At 58.5% G+C, this 11,260-nt stretch overlaps 2 protein-coding genes across 2 annotated transcripts; both read right to left on the bottom strand.

Moving 5' to 3' along the window:
* Nucleotides 1–2,728: 2,728 nt before the first annotated feature.
* LOC142409900 (inositol 1,4,5-trisphosphate receptor-interacting protein-like 1) lies at nt 2,729–4,996 on the bottom strand. Its single transcript, XM_075501656.1, is given in 3 exon segments — nt 2,729–4,378; nt 4,380–4,439; nt 4,811–4,996. Coding segments are annotated over 3 exon segments (1,896 nt in total).
* Nucleotides 4,997–8,249: 3,253 nt separating this feature from the next.
* LOC142409899 (inositol 1,4,5-trisphosphate receptor-interacting protein-like 1) lies at nt 8,250–10,517 on the bottom strand. The gene is given in 3 exon segments (XM_075501655.1): nt 8,250–9,899; nt 9,901–9,960; nt 10,332–10,517. Coding segments are annotated over 3 exon segments (1,896 nt in total).
* Between the last annotated feature and the right edge of the window lie 743 nt (nt 10,518–11,260).

The raw sequence follows: 11,260 nt of genomic DNA, 5'->3' as shown, positions 1-11,260 counted from the left end.
CAGACCCGGCTTCTCAAAGGTAGATCCGTGATCACAGAAGCCAAAACCTGGAGTACCAGCTACGCAGCCAGGCATTCACCTGTTCAATTTGTCTCCTCCTTCCTGAACCCCTTCCTCTGGGAGGATAGAGGAGAACGCCACCTGTGCTCCTGATCCTTTTAGCATTGCTCCGAGGGAAAGACAGTCTCTTTGGATGGTTCTAAGTTGCCTCGTCACAGTATTGTTAGACCCTACTTTGCACAGGAGGAGTGCACGATATCCTGTACGGTTCAGCAGGCTTGGCAGCCTCTCAGCGACGTCACAGACGTGAAGTCCTGGTGGGCAGCAAACTTCTCTAGAGAAATTGTTTGGGTGGCAAAGAAGTGCTTCGGTGCCTCTCAGTAAGGAATCTCCAGTTGCTGATACCTTACGTGCTTTCCTGGTGGCACTGGTTCTAATGCGGGTGGGCGGGTGGCTCCGCTTTGCCTGCTTGCCTTTTCCTGGATCCTGTCCGTTAGTCACGTGCTCTGAATTCTCCAGTCCCAGACTATCATGTCTGCATCCTAGCCCCTCTAGCACCTCTGTGCTCCCTCTAGCAACTTTCCCATTATCTGGCATCATAGGTAAGTAACTGTGGCAAGACCAACGCCAGGGTCGTTTAGCTCAAGAAAGAAGCAGATGGATGGTGACGCCACAGAATTATGGCTGCTTTGCAGAACAGTAGTGTGTGTGTGTTAAGTAGTGATTGGTGAAATCATGTTGTACCTGAACGCTAGAGAAAGGTATAAGAACCTGGCGTAAAAACGCATTCGGGGTGCCCCGATTTGAATGGGGCACCTCATGCGCACGAATAAAGAGCTACTCTTGTAATGCTATACTTTGCATCCTAGCCTCTCTCCTGGGTCGGCACGGGTCGGTTGCGAAAGTTTCCTAACACCTCCCACGGTTGGAAGTGGCCGCGGGGACCGCCGGCACCGCCCCACTCTCCCAAGACCTGCCGCCTGCTGGCCAGTCCCTCCCACACACAGCCCAAGGGTGTCAGGGACACAGAAACCCCCTCAGACAGCCCCCGGCTATCTGGCAAGCCTGATACCTCCTGGTGGTGGAGGGAACCACGTGCACTGCTCAGAGACGTTTGCAAAGCAGTCTCTCAAATGCTGTGGCAGGATGTCAGTGGCCAAACCCCGTCTGCGCGATGAGTCGCACCCAACGCGACTGAGTTCCAGCATGAAGCTTCACGGCTGCACAAGCGCATGCTTTGAATTGGAGACATCGCAAAAGCTTTCTTTAACCTTGCTGCATGTGTTAAGTCCCGTGGATGCCGTGGTGGGTTGACATTGCATCATTGCCGTTTATTGGCACCTTTGCACAGGGTAAAGCTCCCGGAGAGAATGGACTCTCTCAAAGAGGGAGGGCAGTCACCGTCCAGGTGGTCACGGGAATCTCTGTCACAAGCCTCCTTGCAACCGGCCTCTTCAGCTGCATTGGGGCAGACTCCCCAGAGTGTGCTTTTGCTGAGGAGGAAACGTGTGGCAGCAATCCCAGTGTTCCCCAGTGGAGAGGCGGAATCTTTGTATCCACTGTGGTCATCACCAGCTCCTTTGCATGGGGAGACCATCAGGACGAGGACGCCGACGCTCTTGGCAGGGTGCTGCTGTGCAAGGTTTTCCCTTTCTTCCTCCTCCTTATCCTCCGTGCTTCCTCGCTGCTGCGGTCTGGCTGATGGCTCCTTGTCCTGAGCCACCAGCAGAGCACAAAGAGCAGGACAGAGGAGAATACTACCTGCGCTCCTGATCCCTTTAACAACCTCCCCGAGGCCCTGAAGTCTCTTTTGGCCGCCCTTGGGCTTGTCATCGCAGCTTAGTTGGTACCCACATGAAAAAGCAAGAAGGCTAATAACCTGAGGGCCGTACAAGGCTAGGAAGTTTCCCGGTAACGCCTTCAACCCGAGCCCCAGGGAGGCGGAATGCTTCCCGAAAAGGCAGGTCTGCTCAGCAGACCAGGGGAGTAGCAAATGAATTCTTTATTTTGCTTTGCCTGGGCATGTAGCTTTTGCTTTGCCTACTAAACTGTCCTCTCCCAGCCCACAAGTCTTCCCGCTTTTGCCCTTCAGACTCTCTCCCCCCATTCCACTGGGGGAAAGTGATTGAGCAGCTGTGTGATGCCAAGCTGCCTACTGGGATTGGTTCACAACCCCTGGGAAGCCAAAGCCCAGTGAAGCATGATACCAGAGCCCACTGCACCAGCTCTTCTGCAAAATGCTCCCTGACTCTGCGGCAGCTGAGCAGTCAGCACCCTATGCCCCCATTCCCCGACAAAGTGATGCACGGACACTCGTTTGTGCGTTAAACAAGAGATTTGTTGACATCTTTGCACACGGTAAAGCTCCCAGAGGGAAGGGACTCTCTCGAAGAGGGAGGGCGGTCGCTGTCCAGGTGGTACCGGCAGTCTCTGGCGCGAGGTTCCTTGCAATGGCCCCTCCCTTCAGCTGCATCGGGTCCCACTCCCCAGAGTGGGCTTTTGCTGGGGAGGAAAGGTGCGGCAGCACTGCCCACTGCGTATAGAGCAGCATGTTCTCCGTGTCCAGCGTGCTCAGTTCAGCGGCACCAGCTCCCCGGGGAGTGTCTAGGATGGGCAGATTCCGTGTGAAATGTTCCGCAGTCTCCCCTCTTTTTCCCTACGCTATGAGGTCATCATCTGCTGTCAGCTGTGAGACCCACAAACAGAGCTCTGCGCAGGAAGACCTCTTTCAGCGGCCGTAGATCAGCAGTCTTGTGAGCCGATCTCGCAACTCCACGAACTCACGCAGCGCCTCGGCATGGGTGGCCGGGTGCTGCACCAGGCGCTGGAAGAGGTTGAGCGGTTCGACTGTTCGGAAGTCTGGGGGCAAGCTGATCTCTTCAGGCACCCTCTCGTTGCCAAAGAAGAAGTGGTCAAGGCGTTTCTCCTCCAGGCAGCAGCGCAGGTATCGCATGATATCCTGCAGCCGCAGCAGGAAATCCCTCCCGCGCCAGCCTGACAGGGGTATGGTGGTCAGGAGGTGCATCACAACTGTCTTCAAGGTATAGGTGGAAAAGCCTGTGCCCACCAGGATGCGGGCGCAGACCTGCAGGCATCTGAGGTGGAAGCTGTCGTGCGGGGCCTGCCTGGCCACGTGCCTGAAGAACTTCACCTCTGCCACGGCGCAGCTCTCGGTCCACATCGTGCTTGGGGTGAAGATGGCCTCTGTACTCTGGCTGCTCAGGAAGATGTCCGAGTCACCTTGCTGCACCCCAAACATCATCTCAATGCAGAGGCTTTTGTTGTTGCCTTTTGTCACCCGGAATTTGCAGGAGCGGCTGGAGGGCAGCACCGTTAGACGGCATTGGGCCGACTCGGGCAAAACCACCCAGGCAGCTTTCACCAATATCTGGAACCAGCGGGCAGTTTTCTGCACATCGAGGTAGGAGCCGGTGCAGAGGGTGCCTAGGAGGCTGGGGTCCTGATTCCTCCTCAGCTCCTCCTCGGGGTGGTGGAGGAAGCACAGCATCTCTCCTGCCGGCCGCTCCCTCGTGCAGGTGCACTCCAGCTCCACGCGGATGCAGAAGTTCCTCGCCAGCATCTCCCTTGCAGTGCCCAGCTCCAGGTGGAAGGCGTGCCCACGGGGGGGCTGCAGGGGCACGAGCAGGCGGTAGATGATGTCTTCCTCACGGGGACTCCAACCTTCGAAGGCGCTGCCCACCCCAATGGCTGGTTGCAGCACTGGGAAGAAACTATTTGACAAGAGCACTTGGCAGACACGGATGAGGTCGGCCACCACTGCCTTCACCACCCGGCACTCTGTGGCAAGGTCCTGAACTGGCCACTGTATGTGCTCCTCAAAAAACCTTCCCAGGTCATTTGCATCGTCACTGTCATCTTCCTCCTCCTCCTGGTCTGTGTCGCTGCTGGAGCTCTCCTCGTCGCTGCTGCTGTCTGGCTCAGGGCTCCTTTTGCTGAGCCACCACCAGAGCCCAAAGGGGAGGACCAGGACGCCAGCAATGGCCCAGAACTGCCACTGCTGCAAGGCAGCGAAGAGCAGGGCTCCCCAGTCCACGCCACTCTGCTCCTGGCTCCTCAGCTCCAGCTCCTGCAGCAGCCGAGTCATCTCCTGGCTCAGGTTGTCCGCGTGCTGCTGCACGCGCTCACGTGTGGCCTCATCCAGCTCACCACCAACCATCTGCGGGTACTGGATGATGCTTAGCACGACCAGGGCGAGGAATTTTGTGGCAGCCATGGCCTGCAGGAGGAGGGAGAGAAGGAGTTCAGTAGGGCTGGGAGGGGGGGAGCTGGCAGTGGGGGGGAACGGGGATGGGAGCCGCAGAGAGCTGGGGGCGGGTAGCAGAGGGGGTGAGGCAGCTGGGAGGCAGCAAGGCCTGTGCCCAGCCCCGGCAGCGGCGGCACCGTGTCCTGCCCAAGGCGTTCCCGCGAGCGGCTGGGCCCTCGATGCAGGGTGAGAACCCAACCCCCCGGGGGCCCGCGTTTCTGCCCCGGCCCTCGTCCGGCCCAGCCCAGCCTCCCCACGCGTGCACACTCACCGCTGGCCCAGGCCGTACTGGGGCAGCGCTGCCTGCTGGCGCCCCTGATCACCGCCCCCATTGTGACTCGTCCCTTGTGCTGTCACAGGCGCCAGAGCGCATCACAGGCACGCCCGCCGGCCAGCCCCGGCCTTCAGCCCCACCCCAGCTCAGCGACTCACAGCTGCCCCGGGCAGCCAAAGCCCTGGCACCCACAAAATACACACCCACGCGGCAGGACAGGGCTCCCAGTGGCTGCCTTTACCAAGGAGACAGAAGCCCCCCCAAACCCTTACCAAACATAAAATCAGGTGACGCGACCCCATGGATGCTTTGCTCCTTGAGATCCCATCCCGTGAGATGGGATTGGCTCCTTTGGTGCTGACCTCTGTGCTTGTGGACATGGCTGTGCTCTTGGTGCCTTTGTGACACCGATGCGTGGGTGTGGCGTATATCCTGGTGGTGGGATGGGGCCTCTCCATGGCAGGATCTCTGTTCCTGGTGTGCCACTGCGAGAGGACATTGCTTCCAAAGGGACGTTTCCCAAGGGTGATGAGGGGATGAGCTTCGAGATTGCCCATTGGGCAAGTCCCCACTGCCAGTAGAGCACTGTCTTGTCCATGTCCGTGTTCCGTTCTGCGGTACCAACTTCCTGGGGAGTGTCTGGGACGGGCAGATCTCCACCCGCACCCCAGTGTAATACACGGAGGCACATCAGTGGTGCCTCTCGCTTGGTCCCTGCCCAGCCGGAGCTGCCAGGGAGTTTCTCGGCCCATGTGAAATCGCCACCATGGCCATGACAGTGCAAAGGGAAAGCAGGGCAAAAATCATCTTTGTAGCCACCGTGGTCTTCACCGGCTGCAGCGCTGGGGAGACCACGGAGAGGCGGACGCTGCCGCTCTTGGCAGAGGGCTGCTGCCCAGGGATTTCCCTTCCCTTTCTGTGTCCCGCGTTCTCCCACCTTTTTCCCTGTGGTATGAGGTCAGGTGAATGCCATTGGCTCCCAACAGACCCGGCTTCTCAAAGGTAGATCCGTGATCACAGAAGCCAAAACCTGGAGTACCAGCTACGCAGCCAGGCATTCACCTGTTCAATTTGTCTCCTCCTTCCTGAACCCCTTCCTCTGGGAGGATAGAGGAGAACGCCACCTGTGCTCCTGATCCTTTTAGCATTGCTCCGAGGGAAAGACAGTCTCTTTGGATGGTTCTAAGTTGCCTCGTCACAGTATTGTTAGACCCTACTTTGCACAGGAGGAGTGCACGATATCCTGTACGGTTCAGCAGGCTTGGCAGCCTCTCAGCGACGTCACAGACGTGAAGTCCTGGTGGGCAGCAAACTTCTCTAGAGAAATTGTTTGGGTGGCAAAGAAGTGCTTCGGTGCCTCTCAGTAAGGAATCTCCAGTTGCTGATACCTTACGTGCTTTCCTGGTGGCACTGGTTCTAATGCGGGTGGGCGGGTGGCTCCGCTTTGCCTGCTTGCCTTTTCCTGGATCCTGTCCGTTAGTCACGTGCTCTGAATTCTCCAGTCCCAGACTATCATGTCTGCATCCTAGCCCCTCTAGCACCTCTGTGCTCCCTCTAGCAACTTTCCCATTATCTGGCATCATAGGTAAGTAACTGTGGCAAGACCAACGCCAGGGTCGTTTAGCTCAAGAAAGAAGCAGATGGATGGTGACGCCACAGAATTATGGCTGCTTTGCAGAACAGTAGTGTGTGTGTGTTAAGTAGTGATTGGTGAAATCATGTTGTACCTGAACGCTAGAGAAAGGTATAAGAACCTGGCGTAAAAACGCATTCGGGGTGCCCCGATTTGAATGGGGCACCTCATGCGCACGAATAAAGAGCTACTCTTGTAATGCTATACTTTGCATCCTAGCCTCTCTCCTGGGTCGGCACGGGTCGGTTGCGAAAGTTTCCTAACACCTCCCACGGTTGGAAGTGGCCGCGGGGACCGCCGGCACCGCCCCACTCTCCCAAGACCTGCCGCCTGCTGGCCAGTCCCTCCCACACACAGCCCAAGGGTGTCAGGGACACAGAAACCCCCTCAGACAGCCCCCGGCTATCTGGCAAGCCTGATACCTCCTGGTGGTGGAGGGAACCACGTGCACTGCTCAGAGACGTTTGCAAAGCAGTCTCTCAAATGCTGTGGCAGGATGTCAGTGGCCAAACCCCGTCTGCGCGATGAGTCGCACCCAACGCGACTGAGTTCCAGCATGAAGCTTCACGGCTGCACAAGCGCATGCTTTGAATTGGAGACATCGCAAAAGCTTTCTTTAACCTTGCTGCATGTGTTAAGTCCCGTGGATGCCGTGGTGGGTTGACATTGCATCATTGCCGTTTATTGGCACCTTTGCACAGGGTAAAGCTCCCGGAGAGAATGGACTCTCTCAAAGAGGGAGGGCAGTCACCGTCCAGGTGGTCACGGGAATCTCTGTCACAAGCCTCCTTGCAACCGGCCTCTTCAGCTGCATTGGGGCAGACTCCCCAGAGTGTGCTTTTGCTGAGGAGGAAACGTGTGGCAGCAATCCCAGTGTTCCCCAGTGGAGAGGCGGAATCTTTGTATCCACTGTGGTCATCACCAGCTCCTTTGCATGGGGAGACCATCAGGACGAGGACGCCGACGCTCTTGGCAGGGTGCTGCTGTGCAAGGTTTTCCCTTTCTTCCTCCTCCTTATCCTCCGTGCTTCCTCGCTGCTGCGGTCTGGCTGATGGCTCCTTGTCCTGAGCCACCAGCAGAGCACAAAGAGCAGGACAGAGGAGAATACTACCTGCGCTCCTGATCCCTTTAACAACCTCCCCGAGGCCCTGAAGTCTCTTTTGGCCGCCCTTGGGCTTGTCATCGCAGCTTAGTTGGTACCCACATGAAAAAGCAAGAAGGCTAATAACCTGAGGGCCGTACAAGGCTAGGAAGTTTCCCGGTAACGCCTTCAACCCGAGCCCCAGGGAGGCGGAATGCTTCCCGAAAAGGCAGGTCTGCTCAGCAGACCAGGGGAGTAGCAAATGAATTCTTTATTTTGCTTTGCCTGGGCATGTAGCTTTTGCTTTGCCTACTAAACTGTCCTCTCCCAGCCCACAAGTCTTCCCGCTTTTGCCCTTCAGACTCTCTCCCCCCATTCCACTGGGGGAAAGTGATTGAGCAGCTGTGTGATGCCAAGCTGCCTACTGGGATTGGTTCACAACCCCTGGGAAGCCAAAGCCCAGTGAAGCATGATACCAGAGCCCACTGCACCAGCTCTTCTGCAAAATGCTCCCTGACTCTGCGGCAGCTGAGCAGTCAGCACCCTATGCCCCCATTCCCCGACAAAGTGATGCACGGACACTCGTTTGTGCGTTAAACAAGAGATTTGTTGACATCTTTGCACACGGTAAAGCTCCCAGAGGGAAGGGACTCTCTCGAAGAGGGAGGGCGGTCGCTGTCCAGGTGGTACCGGCAGTCTCTGGCGCGAGGTTCCTTGCAATGGCCCCTCCCTTCAGCTGCATCGGGACCCACTCCCCAGAGTGGGCTTTTGCTGGGGAGGAAAGGTGCGGCAGCACTGCCCACTGCGTATAGAGCAGCATGTTCTCCGTGTCCAGCGTGCTCAGTTCAGCGGCACCAGCTCCCCGGGGAGTGTCTAGGATGGGCAGATTCCGTGTGAAATGTTCCGCAGTCTCCCCTCTTTTTCCCTACGCTATGAGGTCATCATCTGCTGTCAGCTGTGAGACCCACAAACAGAGCTCTGCGCAGGAAGACCTCTTTCAGCGGCCGTAGATCAGCAGTCTTGTGAGCCGATCTCGCAACTCCACGAACTCACGCAGCGCCTCGGCATGGGTGGCCGGGTGCTGCACCAGGCGCTGGAAGAGGTTGAGCGGTTCGACTGTTCGGAAGTCTGGGGGCAAGCTGATCTCTTCAGGCACCCTCTCGTTGCCAAAGAAGAAGTGGTCAAGGCGTTTCTCCTCCAGGCAGCAGCGCAGGTATCGCATGATATCCTGCAGCCGCAGCAGGAAATCCCTCCCGCGCCAGCCTGACAGGGGTATGGTGGTCAGGAGGTGCATCACAACTGTCTTCAAGGTATAGGTGGAAAAGCCTGTGCCCACCAGGATGCGGGCGCAGACCTGCAGGCATCTGAGGTGGAAGCTGTCGTGCGGGGCCTGCCTGGCCACGTGCCTGAAGAACTTCACCTCTGCCACGGCGCAGCTCTCGGTCCACATCGTGCTTGGGGTGAAGATGGCCTCTGTACTCTGGCTGCTCAGGAAGATGTCCGAGTCACCTTGCTGCACCCCAAACATCATCTCAATGCAGAGGCTTTTGTTGTTGCCTTTTGTCACCCGGAATTTGCAGGAGCGGCTGGAGGGCAGCACCGTTAGACGGCATTGGGCCGACTCGGGCAAAACCACCCAGGCAGCTTTCACCAATATCTGGAACCAGCGGGCAGTTTTCTGCACATCGAGGTAGGAGCCGGTGCAGAGGGTGCCTAGGAGGCTGGGGTCCTGATTCCTCCTCAGCTCCTCCTCGGGGTGGTGGAGGAAGCACAGCATCTCTCCTGCCGGCCGCTCCCTCGTGCAGGTGCACTCCAGCTCCACGCGGATGCAGAAGTTCCTCGCCAGCATCTCCCTTGCAGTGCCCAGCTCCAGGTGGAAGGCGTGCCCACGGGGGGGCTGCAGGGGCACGAGCAGGCGGTAGATGATGTCTTCCTCACGGGGACTCCAACCTTCGAAGGCGCTGCCCACCCCAATGGCTGGTTGCAGCACTGGGAAGAAACTATTTGACAAGAGCACTTGGCAGACACGGATGAGGTCGGCCACCACTGCCTTCACCACCCGGCACTCTGTGGCAAGGTCCTGAACTGGCCACTGTATGTGCTCCTCAAAAAACCTTCCCAGGTCATTTGCATCGTCACTGTCATCTTCCTCCTCCTCCTGGTCTGTGTCGCTGCTGGAGCTCTCCTCGTCGCTGCTGCTGTCTGGCTCAGGGCTCCTTTTGCTGAGCCACCACCAGAGCCCAAAGGGGAGGACCAGGACGCCAGCAATGGCCCAGAACTGCCACTGCTGCAAGGCAGCGAAGAGCAGGGCTCCCCAGTCCACGCCACTCTGCTCCTGGCTCCTCAGCTCCAGCTCCTGCAGCAGCCGAGTCATCTCCTGGCTCAGGTTGTCCGCGTGCTGCTGCACGCGCTCACGTGTGGCCTCATCCAGCTCACCACCAACCATCTGCGGGTACTGGATGATGCTTAGCACGACCAGGGCGAGGAATTTTGTGGCAGCCATGGCCTGCAGGAGGAGGGAGAGAAGGAGTTCAGTAGGGCTGGGAGGGGGGGAGCTGGCAGTGGGGGGGAACGGGGATGGGAGCCGCAGAGAGCTGGGGGCGGGTAGCAGAGGGGGTGAGGCAGCTGGGAGGCAGCAAGGCCTGTGCCCAGCCCCGGCAGCGGCGGCACCGTGTCCTGCCCAAGGCGTTCCCGCGAGCGGCTGGGCCCTCGATGCAGGGTGAGAACCCAACCCCCCGGGGGCCCGCGTTTCTGCCCCGGCCCTCGTCCGGCCCAGCCCAGCCTCCCCACGCGTGCACACTCACCGCTGGCCCAGGCCGTACTGGGGCAGCGCTGCCTGCTGGCGCCCCTGATCACCGCCCCCATTGTGACTCGTCCCTTGTGCTGTCACAGGCGCCAGAGCGCATCACAGGCACGCCCGCCGGCCAGCCCCGGCCTTCAGCCCCACCCCAGCTCAGCGACTCACAGCTGCCCCGGGCAGCCAAAGCCCTGGCACCCACAAAATACACACCCACGCGGCAGGACAGGGCTCCCAGTGGCTGCCTTTACCAAGGAGACAGAAGCCCCCCCAAACCCTTACCAAACATAAAATCAGGTGACGCGACCCCATGGATGCTTTGCTCCTTGAGATCCCATCCCGTGAGATGGGATTGGCTCCTTTGGTGCTGACCTCTGTGCTTGTGGACATGGCTGTGCTCTTGGTGCCTTTGTGACACCGATGCGTGGGTGTGGCGTATATCCTGGTGGTGGGATGGGGCCTCTCCATGGCAGGATCTCTGTTCCTGGTGTGCCACTGCGAGAGGACATTGCTTCCAAAGGGACGTTTCCCAAGGGTGATGAGGGGATGAGCTTCGAGATTGCCCATTGGGCAAGTCCCCACTGCCAGTAGAGCACTGTCTTGTCCATGTCCGTGTTCCGTTCTGCGGTACCAACTTCCTGGGGAGTGTCTGGGACGGGCAGATCTCCACCCGCACCCCAGTGTAATACACGGAGGCACATCAGTGGTGCCTCTCGCTTGGTCCCTGCCCAGCCGGAGCTGCCAGGGAGTTTCTCGGCCCATGTGAAATCGCCACCATGGCCATGACAGTGCAAAGGGAAAGCAGGGCAAAAATCATCTTTGTAGCCACCGTGGTCTTCACCGGCTGCAGCGCTGGGGAGACCACGGAGAGGCGGACGCTGCCGCTCTTGGCAGAGGGCTGCTGCCCAGGGATTTCCCTTCCCTTTCTGTGTCCCGCGTTCTCCCACCTTTTTCCCTGTGGTATGAGGTCAGGTGAATGCCATTGGCTCCCAACAGACCCGGCTTCTCAAAGGTAGATCCGTGATCACAGAAGCCAAAACCTGGAGTACCAGCTACGCAGCCAGGCATTCACCTGTTCAATTTGTCTCCTCCTTCCTGAACCCCTTCCTCTGGGAGGATAGAGGAGAACGCCACCTGTGCTCCTGATCCTTTTAGCATTGCTCCGAGGGAAAGACAGTCTCTTTGGATGGTTCTAAGTTGCCTCGTCACAG

This window comes from Mycteria americana, chromosome 5, assembly GCF_035582795.1.
Source record: "Mycteria americana isolate JAX WOST 10 ecotype Jacksonville Zoo and Gardens chromosome 5, USCA_MyAme_1.0, whole genome shotgun sequence".
In the NCBI taxonomy this organism is placed as follows: domain Eukaryota; kingdom Metazoa; phylum Chordata; class Aves; order Ciconiiformes; family Ciconiidae; genus Mycteria; species Mycteria americana.
Note: the sequence above shows the minus strand (reverse complement) of the source record. Positions and strands in the feature narration are given on the sequence as shown.